Raw genomic sequence first — 19,728 nt, 5'->3', positions numbered from 1 at the left:
GCCCGCCCGAGACGCACAGAAGCCGCATTCAGCGCGCTGGGGCGCATCGCTGCGCCCCCGCTGCCGGCCCAACAAGGCCCGTTTGTCTCGGACGCGCCAACGGGGCCATTGTCCCGCCGCCGGCCCTCTGGCTTAACGGAGCCCTCAGCCCAGAAGACTTGAGGATGCCCAGGCTTGGTGGTGGTGGGGAGGGGAACCAGGGCTCTGGGAAAAAGGCGGCGGCAGGACTATTGCTTAACTTTGGTTGGGGGGTCCTGGGGCCCTCAGGAGCCAATGGATCATATGGCTTCTTGCTCTAGTCAGTGCCAACTGGGGACAACACATTTTTGGCACTCATGGGAGTGGGGGGCGCTCAAGCAAGAGACTGAGCTCCAACTGGTCCTGCCACCTGGAGGTCTCAGCTGTCACTCTCTAGGGTGCCAATGAGGGCTGAGCAGGGCAATCAGGAGGCAGGTGTCCCATTCAGGCCCTGTCTTATTTTCCAAGCCTGGCCTTTCCTTCTTCACCCGAGAGGAGCAAGATCATGATGAGGACCAATGCCTGCCTGCCTGGAATCCTCAGCCCAGCTGTGGGCAGTAAGGAACCAGCTGGCCACCCAGTGGGGCCTGGGACGCGTCAGAGCCCCACTGCCCCCGCCATTACTGGGAGATTCTGGAATGGAGAAAATTCCACATCAGCATGACTGCCAGGAATTTTTCCGTATCTGATGGGCCTGCGCTCTAGCTGTGTGGCCCTGGATGCACAGGCCCCGACAGGCCTGAGTTGTCCCCCAGGGCTGCAGGCTTTGGCTCCAGAGGTCCTGACCCTCTGTTCCTGCCTCTGGAGGCAACCCCACTCCCTCCCATCACCATGTGCATGACAGACTGGGAATGGCACACAGCCCTCTCCTCCCACCCACAGCCAGTCCCAGCTGAGAAGGGGAGCCCTAGGTTTTCTGCTCCCCAGGCCGAGCCTGCCCAAGCTCTTGCTTTCCCCCTTCACAGGCTGGACCTACATCCACTGCCACAAAAACATTCTCTGCCCACACAGCCAGCAAACAGTGAGAGGCAGAGGGCAAGGCCCTCAGGTGCCTAGATTCAGGGAAAGTAGAGCCATTCCAAACCCACCCTTCCTCAGCCTGGTCCCAGTCCTTGACAGCACTCACCCCTGGGAGGTGAGTCCTGGGAGGGGCTCAGAGTGAGCACCGAGAGCCCCAGGTTATGGTCCTGGCTCTGTCATGATGCACTGGCGGTTCGAGGCAAGGGCATATCCTAATGGGTGTCAGCAGGGACACTGCCAAGGTCAGTTGGGAAGCTGTCAGGCAGGCCTCACAGACCGTAAGTGGAGCTGCTGTGGAATCCTACAGGGGAGGTACTCAGCGGTTCTGCCAACATGCCCACAAGGCAAGCTGAGGGCAGGACCTCACCGCAGGCCCACAGATCCTTCCGGATCTGGCTTTTACCTTCTGGGCCGACTCCAGCAGGAAGTGATGTAAATCAGTTGGTGTTTACCAAGTACTTACTACACACCTGACATTACTGAGTCTGTAAGGTCTGAGCCTATAAAGTTATCACAGAACCCTCAACACATCCCTTTCAAAGAACAGAATTTCTACCGGTAACTGACACATGAGGAAGCAAGTGCAGAGGGAAAGTGCCTGGGTTAGAATGTGAACCAAAGCCAGACAGGCTGTGAAGCCCAGACCCAGAACCTCTGTGCCTACCTTCTGGCATCCCTGGACCTGGTCCAGAGAGCTCTAAGAGGTGCCCAGGGCTGGCCCAGCCTGCAGCAGAGTGCTAGGTGGGCCTCCTCCAACCCTAGGAAGGCTCGTGGACACGGAATGGAATTGGCGCAAAAGTCCAGTCATTTAATAAAAATGCCCCCCCCCCTCACCCCATCACAGCACCCTGAGAATCACAGGTCCAACTGTGTGGGAGGGGGCCGTGGAAAGCCAGGATGAGTGGGGGCAGTAGGCAGGGGGCTGGGTGGGCCCCTGCACCTCATGTCACTGGCTCCTGGAAGGAGAGAATCAGGCTGGGCACAGATGCCTCTTCTCTGCCTAGGCACCAGCAGGGCAGCTCCATCCAAGGGAGGCCAGGGCTGCCCACTAGCCCAGCCAGAGAACATGAGGGGTCAGGGCTGGCTGGAGAAAGGAGGAGGAGAAGAGAAGCGACTCTGGTCCATCACACTTAGGTCCTCTGGCCTGCCTCTGCCACATCCAGCTGCTAGGGGCTGGCCTCAGCCCTGTGAGGGGCCACAGGCACTCACTCCGGCCTTGCTTTCTTGGCCTTCTTCTCAGACCTCATCGCCTCATCATGGGCTTTCCGCTTCTCCGCCAGCTTGTTGGCCTGTGAAGGGGAAGGCGAAGGTCAGGCTGAGATGTGTGGAGAGGGGAGGGTGTGGGGCACTGAACTCAAAGCTATATCCCTTAAAAGCAGAGCTTCCAGAAAAGGTCACAAATTCCCATAGGAAAAAGATCTACCTGACCCACTTCACGGTGAGAAAACATGCCCTAGCCTTGCTTTAACGACATTATTTCACGCACCCACAAACCTCGAGATAAGAGAATCCTAAACTCCCAGAGCTGGAAGGAGCCTTGGCAACTGTCCCATTTCCCTACTCCACCTGGAAAGCAGACACCACTGGCACCTTCACCAGGAGCTGGTAGAAAAGGGTACAACAGGAAGAACCTTCTTTCTTGGGTCACCTGACAATATATTTTTAATTTTTTTTAAAGAGACAGGGTCTTTCTCTGTTGCGCAGCCTGGAGCGCAGTGGCATGATTATAGCTCACTGCAGCCTCAAACTACTAGGCTCAAACAATCCTCCCACTTCAGCCTCCAGAGTAGCTGGGATTGACTACTGGTGTGCACCACCATACGTAGCCTCTTTTTTTTTGGTAGAGAGAGGGTCTCAATATGTTGCCAAGGCTGGTCTTGAACTCCTGGCCTGAAGTGATCCTTCTGTCTTGGTATCCCAGAGTGCTGGGATTACAGGCGTGAGCCACTACGCTGAGCCCCATTTGACAATAACGATTTCAAAACTGCAATAATTATGCTTCTAAGAATTTAGCCTGCAGAATCATTCAGAGGAGGGCAGACACATGCTCAGGGATGTTTTCTGAGAATGACTGAAACTGGAGAACAATTTAATCCCACCACAGGGGACAGGCCAGGTATTGGATGAGAAGTCCATATTACGGTTAAATGAAAATTACACCTCAGGCTGGGTACAGTGGCTCATACCTCTAATCCCAATGCTCCACTGCACTCTAGCCTGGGTGACGAGGAAGACTCTGTCTCAAAAAACAAATTATACCTCAAAACAATCTATAGCATGACCTCCCAAAGACGGGTCACTATGGGCACAAGAGAAACCTGGGGGCTGTTACTACAGGCTGCTCTACTCCAAGGGCAGGGCTGTAAGCCACTTCTGCATCACTCATCGCAGGGTTCTGGGGTGCATGAGTTTGTATTTTTAATTAGCATATATGGCTTTATGAACAAGAAAATACAAAACAGAAGTTTAACAAAAGCCCCCCACAGTCCCTGAGTGCACCAGGAAGGCTCTGTTCGCAGACCCCAGCAGACTCAGGAAGCTGGATGCAGGGTGGGACAGAAGCCCTAAGGAAAGCCTGGGCTGGAGCTGGCAGTACCAAGATGCCTACACTGGCCTGGGTCGGGGGCCCCAAAGGCTAGGCTGGGCCAGGCAGGCAACCTCAGGAAAAGGCTAGGAGAGCCTCGGTCTGCCTAGAGGAAGGCCCCAGGCCACATACGTTCACCTGTGCAGTTGGGTCTGGTAGCCACACCTGGGTCTCAACTGGGTGGCAGGAACTCACCTCTCGGATTTTTCGCCTCTTGCCAAACATGATCTTCTGGTACAGGTACTTCTCCCGCTTCTTCATCATCATAATGGCCAGGCGCTTGGCCTCACTCTCCTCCTCCTGGGCCAGCCGCTGCTTATCCTCCAGTTTCAAGGTGCCTGCCATCACCCTGGGCTTCTAGGGACACAAGGAGGGTGCTTGTGGGGGCAGGTTCCCCTGACCTCCACAGTCTCTGGCTCCTGCCCTTCTAGGCCAGGGCAGGCACCAAGCAGGGCTGCTTCCCAGGCTGAGCTCCGCAGTGCAGCTCCCCCTACCTTCCCCTCCATTCTCTGCTCCTCCAGGGCTGCCAGCCGGGCCTCTTCCTCCTTTTCTGAATCAGTCTCTGCATCTTCCTCCTCCTCCTCTTTTCCCTCTTCATCACCATCACCTTCATTGTCGTCGTCCTCTTCCTCCTCCTCTTCTGACTCATTCAGGTTTCCTAGAGACAGCCAATGACCTCTGAATGCTGTGGGAACCTGCTGTCTCTTTGGCAGGATAACAACAGGCCCAGGCCCCATCCTCTCTGACCCTGCTGTCTTTAGCCATGGGCAGTTCAGGGCTGTCCCAATTGTGGCCCTCTCTGGCACCTCCCCACAGCCCAGCTGCCATCAGAGGAAATTCCAAGGCACCTAGTCCTGAGCTCTGTTGCCTCCAATGTAAACTCTGATGACAACGCAGCACGTTCTTCTGCTCAGTTATCCTGAACGTCAAATAACACCTGACCCCAGGAGGCAGATGTCCCTTCTCCTAAGCCTTACTCCACAGGTGGCTTCAAAGGGCTTTCTGCTCCTACTGCCTATTCCCTGGAGCTTTCCACCTTGGCAGCCAAGGGAAACAGCCAGTGTGGGCCCAGGGGCCAAGGCCAGCCCGGTCCCATCCTGCTCACCTGGGTCCTCTCCCCGCTGCAGAGCCAGCAGCTTCAGTTTCTCAGGTGGGACGTAATCTCCTTCCCTCTCGGTCACAAAGGGTGAAAGGTGTGGGGGCAGCTGCACCCCAGGGAAGTACTCTGCCACAGGGAGGAGGAGCCTGGCGTTCACCGAGTCAAACACCCACTGGGGCTGCACGTAGCACCTGGTGCAGAGTGGCAGACAAAAACGAAGTCGCAGAGTGCAACTCAGGGTCCTGCTGCATCGCAGGGCCTTTGAGATGGGACACGCAGAAATCCAGATAAGGACCCTTGGGGGCCTACCTGCCAATGACTGAGGTCTGCTGCCCAGGCCGGTCGACAATCTGGTGGGTGATGCGGGAGTCTGTGACGTCATAGGTGGCCCCGATGCACAAAGACTTGTCCCAGGACACTTCCCCTCCAAAACTCCTACAGGGACAGGGAGAGCCCACACAGGTACACAGACATGAGCTGCCTGTCCTGGGACTCAGTTCCCTGGGATCTGCTGGCCACCCAGTCCAAAAACTCACCCTCTTAGGACACAGTTGCCCCCTCCTCACCCCAGGATCCTCCAATCCTGGCTCAGCAGAGATCTGCCCACTGCTCATCCTTCTGTGCTAAGCTGGTAATAAAATGACGGTAGTCCCGCCCTCTGCTGAGTGCTTCCTATGTGCTCAGTGCAGTGCCGAGCACTTTCCACACACTCTTTCATAAGAAGTAGAAACTGACACCATCCCAATGTTACTGATGGACACCAGGGCAGGACCCAGACCAGAGCATGGCCGAACCAGTGCTGTCAGAGGGCGCTTGAGCCTCCCTACCTGATGATGAAGGCCAGGGCCTCACGGGGCACCTCTCGGTTCAGGAAGAACTTCAGGCCTTCAAAAAGCTTCTTGTGCTTTTCCTGTGCCTCCAGCTCCTTCCTGCAGTCTTCCTCCTGCGCTGACATCTGTTGAAAAAGAGGCCAGGCTTCGCACCACCAGGGCTGCCCACCTCCACTGGAGGGCCAAGGCTGGAGCTAACGCCCACTCCAGCTTCCTTCTAGATCCTGGATCCTGCCTTCAAAGGAAACTCCAAGGCCCCACTCCTGAACTCTGTTGCCTCCTATGTAAACTCTGATGACAATTCAGCCCATTCTTCTGCTCAGTTGCTTTGACTGTCTTAACACCTAATTTATAGGATGCAAATGTCCCTAAGCTGGGAACCCCCCCACACGACCCCTCCCAGTCCTCCTGCCAGAAGGCAGTGCAGTGCTCACCCCATCGGTGGGAAACTCATCCACCTCGGCCTCCTCCTCTGTGGCAGGCACCACCACACGGGCCAGGCTGGCACTGAGGGCTGCCAGTTTCTACAGGAGAGAAGGGGGCTGCTTGCAGTGGGGGACCTCATGTGGGCATGGGGCCAGGGTGGGGAGGGCCAGCAGTGACAGTCCTGGGCATCAGCAGGTGTGGGTTCCAAGGGCAGGCCGAGACCACCCACCTAGCCACAACCGCCCCCACCCTGAACCAGACCCCTAGAGGTGTTGGGGACAGAGACCACGCCCTCGGGAGACGTCAGGTGACGCTCCTGGAGCCTCTCACCTCCATAGAGCTCTCGGAGTCCAATGCGTAGGTGCCCTCACTGGCCTTTGCCTCTGCTTGGGCCTGCCCCTCGAGCTAGTAGGCAAGGGGAAGGTCAGGGGCAGAGGACAGCCACAGCCCCTCGCCTCTGTGTGGACAGAGAAGGGCTGTGGCCCCTGCATCTCGAGCAGAAGGCACTGGGCTAGGGTCCTACCTTTGGGGGGTAGTGCAGGTTGAGCAACTGGTAGAGGCGGAAGTTGACGAAGCCCAGCAGTGTGGTGTAGAACTCGGTGAAGGTGGCCATGACCCTGTAGTCCACGTCTGTCGGGTGCTGAGGAACACAAGAGGTGCATGAGCAGTGTGGGCGCAGGGATGGGGGCCAAGGGGGGACAGACAACCACAGAGTGGAGGGCGTCTGACCTACCCGAGGACCCCAAGCTCCTCAAGAAGGCACTGACCTAGGGAAGGGGTGGCACGGATCTTCCCACCCAGGGGCGTTCTGGCCACAAGTGTTCCCAGCCACAAGTGAGGCTCTGGATAGGGGTCCCAAGAGTTAGAGCCATCCTGGAAGTCAGTGCCAGACCCCCATAAAAGAGTGAGAAAAGGGACCCTGGTCCCCACTGCTCCCAGGACTGGCTGGTCCTCCCCTCCCTGTGCCAGTTCTCCCACTTCCTTCAGGTCTAGCTCAGACTCGGAGAGACCACTTTCTGACCTGGCCGGAGCTCCTGCCTTCTGCATCACCTAGCCCACAATCTTTGCTGCATGTCTGCTGCTGGGCTAGCGTGTGAGCACCAGGAGGGCGGTGGTCCCAGCGCTGTCCCTAGCCCAGAAGGGCTGGCAAAACCTTAGCTGACTAAGGTGCCTTGGGAAGGCCAGACTCAGCGGGGGCAGGGGATGCATGGGGCTCAGGCCGCCCACAGAGTCCCACCTCTGAACCTCGGGATGGACACTCAGAATTGAGTGACCCCTCCTTGGGCCCAAGCCAGGTCCAGAGCCATGACCCGAGGGGCCAGGGTAGGCTGGCAGCTGGCCTGCCTCAGCCCCCAGGCAGCTCTTGGGAAATGGCCAGCAGACAAACTACTTACTGCTCAGGGCAAAGGCAAAGAGCTGTCATCCCAGCAGCAGGGGACACAGAAGGCTCATCTTCGCCCTGGAGCAGTTAATAGGGCAAAACAGGGCAAAGAACTGAGGCCCAGAGAGAAGCACCGCAACTCTTGAGCGGTTCTGCCCCCTAAAACCATGGAGGCCAAGCCAGCCCAGCTGGCTCCCGGGACGCGGCAGGATGTTCCGAGCAACATGAAAATCAGTAGTGATCACCATGGGTGCCGGGTGTGCCCATGACTCTCAGCTGTTCTGCTATTCTGCTGCCAGACAGTGACCTGTGCTGTGAGAGCACACAGGCCCAAGGGAAGTCCTGCCTGTCCCCCCACTCACACCTCCATCCTTCCATGAGAATCTGTAAGGGCCCCTGACAGGCACATCTGGGGACCAACCACATTTCCCACAGCCCAGCACTGAGCAGGGAGACCCCGCCCCTACAACCAGCCTGACTTCCACAGCTATGAACCCAACCCTGGCTGCTCACAGGAGAGGCACAACTGGGCTCCGCTACGACCTAGTGCCAGTCCTCCCCATCCGCTGAGAGGAAGCAACGGCCGTGAACTGGCTGGGGAGGAAAGGGGAATGGGTGGCAGGCTCCCTTCCCCCAGGGCCAGCTGTGTGGAGGCCAGCCCGCCCCAGGGCCCTATTCACCAGCAGGAAAGACACACAAAGAGCAGTCTGAGCAGCATGGGGGCAGGACGTCAGAGAGAAGGAAGGCCCAAGAGGAAGGCAGGAAGGAAGGAGGAGGAGAGAGGGCTGTGGAGGGGAAGAAGGAAGGGCCACCCATGCGTGCCCCACGGGGGGTGGGAACAGGGACTGCTGAGGGCCAAGCCTGCCTCTCACCGGCAAACAGGCCACAGCCTCACCACCAGGCAGCCAGTCAGGGTAGGTTCCAGCCCTTGCAACCCCACCCACAAGGGATCGTAAGGAACAGTCCAGAGCGCCTAGAGCCCCAGCTCCCCCTGGAGCCCCTGATAATCTGGACAGCAGAGCCACTGTGCTAACTGGACCGGCAGGGGCTGCTCTCCACTGAAGGTACCAGTTCCCACTCAATGATTAAGCAAGGCGGGCTAAATGCAGGCCACCAGCACAGGGAGGCAGGAGAGCTCGGCCCCACCACCTGGGGGGCACTAGAAGCTAATGATGCCTCCACGAGGGGGCAAAACCAGGGTTTCTCTCAGTGTATCCCTGCCAACATTTCCCAGGATTTCAAACGGATAAAGAAAAAGGCTGGGCTCTGCAGCTCACGCCTATAATCCTAGCACTTTGGGAGGCTGAGATGGAAGGACTGCTTGAGCTCAGGAGTTCAAGACCAGTCTGGGCAATGTAGTGAGACCCTATCTCTATTTTAAAAGAAAGAGAAAACAGTATGTATAGGAAACAGTGTCACATGCTAAGTGCGTCTCCTGTGCTCACCGTTCCCCTTCTCTCCCAGTCCTCGAGTCCTGTGGGACAGAGGGAAGGGGGAAGCAGAGGAGGGAGGCAAGGCCACGTGGCCAAGGTCTGGCAGCTGTCGGCAGCAAAGCAGGGACAAGGACCCCAGTAGGTTTGAGGGCAGGGCTCTGGCACTGTCCCCATGTGGTGCTGGACGTGCAGGCTGGGTATGACCCTGGTAGCTGTTCTCGCTGTTCACTCGGCCCCTAAAAGGCCAAGCACCAGGCACTGTTAAGGGCATAGACACTGTTAACTGCGGCACAGAGAGGTGAAAGGAACACGTCCAAGGGCACGAAGCTGCCAGGTGCTGCCACGGGGCTAGCTTAGGCTCCCGCTCTTAATGAGGATGCTGTGTGGCACATTCCCCACCTTGTTCTGCCCCGCCTCACCCATCGTCAACAGTTGGGAACCCAGCACTTGCTAGACTCCATGAACAGCAAAATCCCCCTTCCTCCACACCCGTATCTGTCTAGGAGGCAGCACAAGCCCCTCCCCTCCCAACAGGCACACTCACGTCATGGGAGAAGGCATAGGGAGTGATCCACACGATGGGCTGCCCCAGCACCTCGGCCTGGTAGTAAATACCTTTGATGGACAGGAAGACCTGGGGGAGAGGAGACAGCCGGGTGAAGACCATGGGGGGCAGGAGAGGGCGTGGGGCGGGGTGCCCACGGGATGGTCCCAGGCTCACCTTGCGCAGGGCACGGGCGGCAATAATGTAGTGCATGAACTCCACAGTGAGCCGGCGGCACAGTTGAATGGTCTGCACGTGGCACTTGCCAGTCCGTGGGAAGGTGGAAAAGAGGAAGCACATGGAGAGGGCATCGTCCAGGTCCCGCAGGGCATCGATGAATGTGGGGTACCTGCATGGCCAGTGGGGCAGCACATGGGGCCTGTTCAGCCTGGGTGCCAAGGGGGGCCCTGATCTCCTTACCCCACCCCAGATGCCCCATTCCTCAAGCCAGGCCTCATCACTGCCACCTCCTGACCTGGCAGGAGCAGCTTCCCCACAGCTGACCGCAGTCCTTGGGAGGAACCACTTAACCAGGACGTGCCCACTAGGCTCTGAGGACCAGAGAAGTCCTGATGGGGGTCCTCAAGACACCCACTGCTCACCCAAGACCCAGCCTTGACCCATGTACGTATTTGGTGGTGCATGAAGGTAGATGGAGTCAGGGCCTCCATGACTGTCTTTGAATGAAGGTGAACCTTTACTGCACGGACACTCTAGAGAGGTCCAAGATGGAAAATGGGAAACCGAAGCTGCCCTAGTGGAGAAGGGAGCGGGGTGGGGGCTGCTTCCCCTAGGCAGCACTTATGCCTGGGCCTGGCCACAGGCCGCCAGTGTAGGTTCTATCTTCCATGCCTCTCACCCCTTGGACCTGTCTAGTTGGCAGAACCAATAAGACCCAGGGAATTGGGTCCAGGAAGAGCCAGAGCAGAATGTGTTCCGGGGAATCTTATGGTAAATGACAAAGCCAACAAGGAGCAGCCACCCCGGGCACTGTGTGGCTGCCCTGTTGAGGGACAGAGGCATGGGTCACAGAGAAGACACGGAACCACAAGCAACGACACCTGGATTCCAGTCCTGGTCCGAGCTGTGACCCAGACTCTTCATTTACAACTGGGCTCTTGCAGCTCCCTAGAAACGCCTTGGGCCCAAGTGGACAGACAGAGCTTCAAGCTTCTCTCCCGCAGCCAGAGCAGCTGCCAGAGACGCTGGCATCCAAACTGCCTTCCAGGAAGCGACCTTTTAAAATCATTTTGTTACTTTTCTATTTTCTTTTTTCTAAGTGCCCAGTCTTCAAGGAGAAGTAGCTTCCTTTTGAAGTATGGGTTCTGGCTGGAGGTTGGGCGGGGCGGCGGGAGGGGTGCAGTTAAAAAAAAAAGAAAAGAGAGAGAGAATGGGTTCTGCTATTTCAAGAAAGACTCCAAAATCCATGAGACCAGACACTGCCAAGGTCCTTCCAGCCCCAGATGGCATCACTCACTGCTACGAGTCAGAAGTCTGCCAGGTCTTCAAACCCATGCCAAGATGGAAGAAAGGCCTGCAGAGACCTCTCAGGAGGCAGCAGGATAGCTGTCTGGTTTCTTGGTGCAGAGGTGGCAGCCTCCATGGGCCCCCTCTGGTGCGTTGTCGTTTCCTAACTCTCCACCTCACAGACAAAACCAAGAACCCAGGCTTTCTGTAGAAACAGCACCAGCATTTCCGGGCCAACTGCTTTTCTTTCTTAAGCTCTGGCTTTAGCTAAGGAGCTGGGGATGGTGTAGAATGAGATCACCACAACCACACCGTCACACTTGGTGTGTGTGTATGAATCCAGGCACTTGCTTTTCGTGTGTGGCTTTTTTTCGTTTATTTCACCAAACACTGTGTGTCACAGGCAGGACAGGAACTACCATCATCTCTTATGGAGATGGGGACCTACTCGGGTTAAGAAATATCCTCTGGCCACCCAGCACGTGCCACACAGTTGCGATGGGAACACCGGCTGTCTAGCTCCTAGGCCAGGGATCTTCCTGTGACAGCCCACAGCCAGGTTGGATGAAGCCAACCCGAGCCATCCTGGAGCTCAGTGTTCCTGGGCCATCAGCCCTCAAAGATGACAGACATTCACCAGCCCAGGGCTTCCGAACTTTACCACTACTGACATTCGGGGTCAGGCCATACTATGTTGTAGGGGACTACTATAGCGCATTGAGCGGCATCACTGGCCTCTCTCCACTTGACACCAATAGCACATCCATCCAAGTTGTGAGAACCAAGAGTCTCCAGACATTGCCAAAGGCCCACTGGAAAAGCAAGATCACCCCTGATTAAGAATTGCTGATTTAGGCTGGATGTGGTGACTCACACCTGTAATCCCAGCATTTTGAGAGGCCAAGGTGGGTAGGTCACGTAAGGTCAGCCTGGCCAACATGGTGAAACCCAGTCTCTACTAAAAACACAAAAATAAGCCAGGCGTGGTGGTGATGCCTGTAATCCCAGCTACTCAGGAGGCTGAGGCGGGAGAATTGTTTGAACCCGGGAGGTGGAGGTTGCAGTGAGCCGAGATGCCCCCGCTGCACTCCAGGCTGGGCAACAGAGCAAGACTTTCTCAAAAAACACACGAAACAAAATTTGCTGATTTAGCCAATGAATGAGGGGGACGTCTGAGAAGGCTGGGCAAGGAACAGTTCAGACCAGAAGTGTCTAGCCGTGCTTCCCAGGTCTCACCAGGTACCCGCCGTGCAGCCACAGAGCAGTGGGGCTCTTCCACCACAGGGCCTTTGCACTTGCCACGGCCTCTGCTTGGACTGTGCTTCCGCTGGCTGGCTCAGACGTCTCCCCTCACAGCCCCGTCTGACAGCCCTGTAACTACAGACCTAGTAATCATTCTAGGAATTTGCTAGCTTGGTTTTTGGTCTGTGTCCTTCAAAGAGATGCAAGCTCTTTGAGCTGGGTCTTAGTCTTGTTCCCTACTGAATCCCTAGTGCTGGGGCAGAGACCAGCAGTAAATGAAGAAACTGCAGTGTCCTGAGGACAGCCTGGCTCACCGTTCCTTGATGATGTGGTCAAGTTTGTAGTTGGGCTTATTGTCCTTTAGACGCTCTACAGTGTTCCACTCGCTCTTCCCATAGGCCTTCCGGAGCTTCCGGACAAACACCTGAAAGAAAGGAAAAGACCACTAATGCTGAGGCTCAGGACTCCTGGACAACTTCTATGGAAGATGGAAACACAGGGCAGAAGGACTCTCATGCCCCTTGAAGCTGGCCATGGCTGTGTGCCTGTGTCACCGTCCCCTCTGCCCAGGATGTACAAAAGAGCTAACTCCAAAGAGCACCAAGCCTGGTGTGACAACCAGCAGAGCTAGACCAGGCACCCTTTTTGACAATGCACAGATGTCCCAACTCCACATGTTTACACGGGAGGATGGCAGAGCAAAGCAGCTCCATTTTTCCTTTTTTTTTTTTTGAGACGGAGTCTCGCTGTGTCGCCCAGGCTGGAGTGCAGTGGCGCGATCTCGGCTCACTGCAAGCTCCGCCTCCCGGGTTCCTGCCATTCTCCCGCCTCAGCCTCCGAGTAGCTGGGACTACAGGTGCCCGCCACCTCGCCTGGCTAGTTTTTTGTATTTTTAGTAGAGACGGGGTTTCACTGTGTTAGCCAGGAGGGTCTTGATCTCCTGACCTCGTGATCTACCCGCCTCGGCCTCCCAAAGTGCTGGGATTACAGGCTTGAGCCACCGCGCCCGGCCGCAGCTCCATTTTTCAACTGACAACACAAGCCAAGTGAACTGCCACTGACAGGATGAGAAAGGCTGGCCTCTGTTCCCAACACCAGACTATATCACCATGAAACAAGCTGTGGATCTGTGTGTGGCACTGAGCCACCCAGAAAAATGCAACGGAAGCCTGTTTTGGGGCCAGGTCCTAAAACTAAACGACCTCTTCCCTCCAAGTACTTCTGTTGAGGCTCACGCTGCCCTCTGTATACGCTTACCCAGAGAGGGTAGGCAATCTGCCCAAGGTCACAGTTAGTTAGTGGGCGACAGAGCTGCAATGAGAACCTGACAGACCCTAGAGCCCAGACCTCACCTTGTATTCCCGGAACTTGTTGACGATGGGTTCATGGAGGAGAAACCTGATGTCTTTGATAAGGTAAAACGTTCGGGCTGCTGTAGAACCCTTGTTAACCTTCTTCTTGTGTTTGGGTTCATGGGGATAAATGCCCTTCAGTATGCACAGTCGCCTAGAAGGCAGAGGCCATTTGTTATGTCAGTTATGTGGGTAAAGGTGGGGAGCACTGGCCACAGCTGGGCCTGGAAAACAACGGTAAACAGGGAACACGGGGTCCCTGCCCTTAGAGAGCTCACATCCTAGTACACGAGTCTCACAATCACAGTCATAAAACAGAAACGCAGACTTGAGAGTCTCTAGGGGAGTTAAGAAAGGCCTTGCTGAGATATCAGCATTTCAGCCACAAAAAGGAGAGAAGCATCCTAACAAGGAGAGAAGCTCCTAAAAAGAGGGACAAAGTCCAGAAGGCTGGAAAGAGCTGGTGTGTTTGAAGGAATAAAAATAAAAGTGGACCAGGTGGCCAGGCGTGATGGCTCACATCTATAATCCCAGCATTTTGGAAGGCTGAGGCAGGCAGATCACCTGAGGTCATGAATTGGAGACCAGCCTGGCCAACATGATGAAACCCTGTCTCTACTAAAAAAAATACAAACATTAGCCAGGCATGGTCGCCGGCACCTGTAATCCTAGCTACTAGGGAGGCTGAGGCAGGAGAATCGCTTGAAACCGGGGGGCGGAGGTTGCAGTGAGCTGAGATCATGCCAATGCACTCCAGCCTGGCCAACAGAGTGACTCTGTCTCTGGAAGAAAAAAAAACAAAAACAAAAACGTGGGCCAGGTGAGCCACAGAGGCCAGGACCCACAGGCCATAGTGAAGCCTGATTGTGACTCTATGAGGAAGGAGAACCCCTAGATGCAGGATCAGGGGTCTCTTCCGCCAGACGGGAGGGGATGGATGGCAGGGACCCAGCCCAGCCCAGCTAGCCCATCCTGATGATCCAGTTCAGTTCTCCTCCATTTTCCCTTGGACCATACCTAGCAAACACAACTCACTAAAGAAAGGAAAGGTGAGAAAGAGAAGGAATACCAGAATTCCAGAACGGGTATGGCAACTCAGGTAAGACAGGGATACAGCTGAGTTTTCAATGTGCAATTCACTGCCCGGGCTTCCCACGGTCCCTCTATATTCCCCTTCTCTCCAAGCTCACCTAAAGTCAGCCAAGCTCAGCTGGAGTTTCTTCCGGGCTTTGTTCCGGGTGATGTAGTTGGTGGCCGAGCCTCGTTCATACTGGGAGAGGAAAAAAAAGCAATTCTCCGTTAGCAATGATTGTAGTGCCCGACATCAAACTCTGGGCATGCCTAGTTCCACAGGCAACTATCACTCTGGATAAGTGGCTGAGATGAATCAAGGAGAGGAAACACTGCAGGGAAGGAGCTGACCTGCCTGGATGAGTTCTCCTGTACTGTCCTTGCCGCTGTCAGCACAGGGAACACATACACCATGCTGAGGGCTGCGAGGCTGCTATGGATAGGGTGCTGTGCCAAGTGCTTAGCACTAGCTCTAAATGTTGGCCATTACAATTAGTGATTTTCACACATTTCATTTAATTCCCATAACCCTGTGATGTAGGTGCTGTCAGAACCCCCATTTCACATAGGAGAAAAGGGGCTCGTAAAATAACCTATACAACTCTTAAATAAAAGCACACAGCTTTTTAAGAGTTGGGGCTGGGATTCAAACTCAGGTCTGAGTCTACTGCCTGAATGCCTAACAGCTAAGCCAGTGTTTCCAATCTTTTTCCCTCCTTTTCTTCCTCATTATAAGCTCTTCACCACTACCAGAAGACTTATCAGACACCCCCTTCCTCCCTCACCCATCACCCTTTCTTCCCCACGCCTCATAAAATGTTAATACCAGAGATATACTGCAGGTCTGTTTATGTAATGTGGTCCTTGGGGGGCCACAACCACTGTGTTAGCTAAGATACTGCCCCTCAACCAATTTTGTTCCCTTGAGGGTGGTATTACCCTGGCTGAAAAAGCATGCTTTAAGCCACACAGCTTCTCCCCTTCCTCATTCATTCATTCAACAGACAATAACATGTCCTCTATCATGGTCAAAGCACTAAGCTAGATGCTATGAAGGCAATAAAGACAAAAGCCTGGTCTCTACCTGCCCCCAAGAAGCATATTGTCTTGTGTAACCATCTGGATGCCTGTGGTGCTAAGACGCTGCCTCACACCCACATTTCTGTATCCCTCACACTTCTGCATCCCTCACACTTCTGCATCCCTAGATAGAGATAAGCAGTACACTGTAACAAATACCTTGCAAGCTAACAAGCATGTCTTTTTCAAACAAGATCTTCCTCTGGGCTAAGACAGCAGGGGCCTCTCTGGCTAGGTTCAGCTCTAAAGAGACAAACCTGTTAGTCTCCCAGGGGTACATTTACTAATAACATCATAGTCAAGAAACATACCCTTCATTCATTCTTTCCTTTACACATGTGTTAATTGTCTATTGGGTATCAAGCCCATGCTAAGTCCTGGAGGTATAAAGATGAGTTTCAGACTGCCTTAAGAAGTTGAGTTTTCATTTACAGTGTTTTCCATTGCCTTATGCCACACTTATCTCTGACACCATGCTTATCCTTATAAATGTTAAGGGAATAAATAGTTCTCAATGGGGTACTCCCTGGGTATGTGCTGGGAGGAGGACAATTCAGCAATGTTTGGAGACATTTTTGGTTGCTGGGTGCTACTGGCATCCAATAGGTGGAGGATCAGTGATGTCGCCAAATATCCTACTACACACAAGACAATCCTTTCCACAACAAAGAATCATCTTTGTTGATTCTGGCTCTGAAACCCAGCTTTTAAAAACTGTAACGATTTTGTTACATATCTACATCTGCAACTCAAGGGCAGGTTTCCCATCTTGTATCTTTGCAGTTACGATGGGGCTAGCACTGGATACTCAATGTAGTGTGTTGGGTTAAAAATACTGGCAATAGAAACATCCACTCTGAAAGAAACACTTAAGCCAACTATATATTCCTCATTCCCATTCCCTTCCCAGTCTTTTCATGTCACTGAGCCGATTCTCCATACAGCCATAAGAACTTCTTGAAAAACTCTAATCGTGTTACTCCTTCGATTCCTACTGCACACAGAATAAAATTCAAGCTCTACACTATTCCTACTGCACTTAGAATAAAACCCAAGCTTACAGGCCTTGCACGATACAGTACTTGTCCTCCAATCTTATCAGATGCCATTCTTTTCTTGGTTTACATCCTGATGTCCTTCCAACTCCTTACACACAGCAAGCCTTTCCTGCCTACTGATCTTGGCATTTGGTTTCCCTTGTCAGGCTTGCTCGCTAAGCACTACCATGCCCCACAACCCATCCAAGACGTTCTGATCTTTCCCATTTCAGTCGAAATGTTATGCCTCGAAGAGAACTTCCAAGACAACATTAACCAAATAATGTGACGGGCAGTAACGGTGAACTCTACGTAATGTTTATCACCCTTTCGATAAATAGTGGTCCCACGGCTCGGCCTGCTTTTGGAATGAAGCTACGCTTGGTAAGTTCAACTCTCTCTCACAGCCCTCTCCACAGAAAGAACTCTAGAGTTCGTTCTCGGATTTCACTAAACGAGTACTGCCATCCTTGCCCATCCTCGGACCCCTTCTCGCAGCTGACTACTGCCGCGTTGATCCCGTCTTTCCAGTCTCCTATGAGAGATGGAGCTCGGGAAAAGAGCCGACCCCATGCTCTGCCGCCCCCGGATCCCACCACTCGGGAATTCCCACCGTCTTTCCCACTCACCTTCTTTTTCTCAAGGCCTCCCATCGCTCCACGTTGACGAGCCGACTAGGGCAGCGCCTACAGACAGCTCCACTTCCTCCCGCACATGCCCTGCCAAGGACCCCGAGGACCCTCCCCACCCCCACGCTGTCGGTTTGCGCGGGCTGCCCAATGAGATGCCTGTAAAAGTCCAGGGAAAGATGGGGATTTCCTCCTCGAGATTTAAAACTATAGTCTGAAAAAAAATCACTGAGACCACTCTTTCCAGATCTTTCCCGCTCACAATGGTTACAAACACTTTAAGTGTTAAAACAAACGTGGATATACAGGCATTCCTGTAATCACCCTGATAACGAGTCATTGACTATGACCGCGTTGCATGCTGGGAAGGAGAGGGGCGGAAGGCTTAGAGACAGCGCGGTGCCTTCTGGGATGCAGAGGGGCGCCACATTCCGTGTTGCGTGATGGGATTGCGTTGTCAAGGTAACGGTTGCTAATCTTCGTTAGAATTTGGCTGCCGCTGCTGAGAAGCTGCTCCCGTGTGGCCGGGTGAGACTGCGCTGGGTTCCCACCGCCTTCGGGTTCTCTTTGGTTCATTCACTGTTATGCGGATAAAATAGAAGAAAAGAGGATATTTTTTCTCGCGGAGGTGTAGAGACCCGAGAGGCCACTTATATTTTCTGAGCCTTAGTGGTGGACTCGTGGTATATTTAAAATGTACATTCAAAGCCGGGAGCGGTGGCTCATGCCTGTAATCCCAGCACTTTGGGAGGCCAAGGCGGGCGGATCACGAGGTCAGGAGTTCGAGGCCAGCCTGGCCAATATGGTGAAACCCCCGTCTCTACTAAAAATACAAAAATTAGCTGGGCGTGGTGGTGCGCGCCTGTAGTCCCAGCTACTCGGGAGGCTGAGGCAGAAGAATGGCTTGAACCCAGGAGGTGGAGGTTGCAGTGAGCCGAGATTGCGCCACTGCACTCCAGCCTCGGCGATAGAGTGAGACTCTGTCTAAAAAAAAAAAAAAAAAGAGAGAGAGAGAGAGATCTTGGAGACTTTATTTCTTCCCAGCTGGTTCCCATCATTGATGGACCCTGGAGGGGACCTTGCCTGACAGCCCTGCATTGGCAGGGGCTTTCCCAATCCTTCTCAGTTGCTTCCCAGTGCCTGGTCCCAGTTCCCTGCATCCAGACCCTGGAAGGTATGTCTTTGTCAACCCTGGGTTTAAAGGGGGCCTTTCTGATTCCCTCCATTCAGACCACGGAGGGAACATTTTGTGGACCCTGTGCTTATGGGTGGGGGTGGAGGCGTAATCAGGTCAGACTCAGCTGGGTCTCAGGTTTTGTGAGGGTGCTTATGCTGAGTACTCTTGAAGGGTCACCTGGCTAAGGGCAGTGCAATTATGGGGGTGCTTAGTTCTAACGGGACAGTCTCTAGCCAACCACCTTCAGGAACCCTTTTGGCTTACATGTTTAAAAACTACATGGGAAGTTCAAAGCCATGCTAGCTTTTTTGGGATGCTAGCTGGCTACATATTATAGCCCGTTTTGTGCACATTTTAAAACTGATAGGCAAATAGCATCAAGGAAAATTCAGAGCTCAAATGGTCAGCCTGTAATTATAGTTAACATGTAGCGTCTTCTACGTTCTCTATTTTATTTTTCTACCTGCTTTAAGTCTGTTGACTTTTCTACTGGTGTTGAGATAAAACTCTTTACAGTGTTACTAATTCGAGGTTAACTGGATATTTTTTCTATGTAGTTCAGCCAGGTTCTAGCAAAAATGTGAGCATTAAAAATTTAACCCTAAACTCATTGTCTTTGTGTGTGTGTGTGTGTGTGTGTGTGTGTGTGTGTGTGTGTGTGTATGGGTATGGGTCTTGCTATGTTGCTCAGGCTGGTTTTGAACTTCTGGGCTCAAGCAATCCTCCTGCCTCAGCCTCCCAAAGTGCTGGGATTACAGGGATGAGCCACCATGCCTGGCCCCATTTAAAACCTAAAAAAATAAAAATAAAAATAAAAAAAGAAGAAGATAGGTTTTAAAAATCAAACTGCCAGCTGGGTGCGGTGGCTCACGCCTGTAATCCCAGCACTTTGGGAGGCCGAGGCAGGCGGATCACGAGGTCAGGAGATAAGAGACCATCCTGGCTAACACAGGGAAACCCCGTCTCTACTAAAAATACAAAAAAAAATTAGCTGGGCATGGTGGTGGGCACCTGTAGTCCCAGCTACTTGGGAGGCTGAGACAGGAGAATGGCGTGAACCCGAGAGGTGGAGCTTGCAGTGAGCTGAGATTACACCACTGCATTGCAGCCTGGGTAACAGAGCGAGACTCCGTCTAAAAAAAAAAAAAAAAAAAAAATCAAACTGCCATGGAAACTACCCAAAATTTTGGTTCACAGCCTCCATTAGATTACCTATTGGGGGCCGGGCACAGTGGCTCACGCCTGTAATTCCAGCACTTTGAGAGGCCGAGGCAGGCAGATCAGGAGGTCAGGAGATCAAGACCATCCTGGCTAACACGGTGAAACCCTGTCTCTTCT

The 19,728-nt window shown here is 53.7% G+C and overlaps 1 protein-coding gene across 2 annotated transcripts; it reads right to left on the bottom strand.

Moving 5' to 3' along the window:
* Positions 1-1,823: 1,823 nt before the first annotated feature.
* Positions 1,824-17,344, bottom strand: PES1 (pescadillo ribosomal biogenesis factor 1). Of its 2 annotated transcripts, none has more exons than XM_017869023.1 (15): positions 17,214-17,344; positions 14,587-14,666; positions 13,397-13,550; positions 12,359-12,468; positions 9,513-9,684; positions 9,336-9,425; positions 6,501-6,617; positions 6,308-6,382; positions 5,986-6,075; positions 5,549-5,676; positions 5,031-5,156; positions 4,728-4,912; positions 4,117-4,280; positions 3,818-3,979; positions 1,824-2,327 (listed from the first exon to the last, which is right to left on the bottom strand). In XM_017869023.1, exons 1-15 carry the CDS (start codon positions 17,235-17,237, stop codon positions 2,244-2,246), a joined length of 1,761 nt encoding a protein of 586 aa, XP_017724512.1. In that variant the 5' UTR covers positions 17,238-17,344; the 3' UTR covers positions 1,824-2,243. The 2 variants fall into 2 exon arrangements, with proteins under 2 accessions (XP_017724512.1, XP_017724513.1); XM_017869024.1 differs by having other exon boundaries at positions 3,818-3,976.
* Between the last annotated feature and the right edge of the window lie 2,384 nt (positions 17,345-19,728).

This window comes from Rhinopithecus bieti, unplaced genomic scaffold (genome assembly GCF_001698545.2).
Source record: "Rhinopithecus bieti isolate Rb0 unplaced genomic scaffold, ASM169854v2 scaffold_4666, whole genome shotgun sequence".
Lineage (NCBI taxonomy): Eukaryota > Metazoa > Chordata > Mammalia > Primates > Cercopithecidae > Rhinopithecus > Rhinopithecus bieti.
The sequence above is the reverse complement of the archived record's forward strand: the minus strand, read 5'-3'. Positions and strand labels throughout refer to the sequence as shown.

Coding starts and splice junctions, on each gene's coding strand:
- PES1 (XM_017869023.1), bottom strand. CDS start 17,237: ATGGGAGGCCTTGAGAAAAAGAAG. Junction 6,076..6,307: donor ACTCCGAGAGCTCTATGGAG/GTGAGAGGCTCC, acceptor TCTCTCCTGTAG/AAACTGGCAGCCCTCAGTGC. Junction 2,328..3,817: donor AGAGGCGAAAAATCCGAGAG/GTGAGTTCCTGC, acceptor TCCCCTTCACAG/GCCAACAAGCTGGCGGAGAA.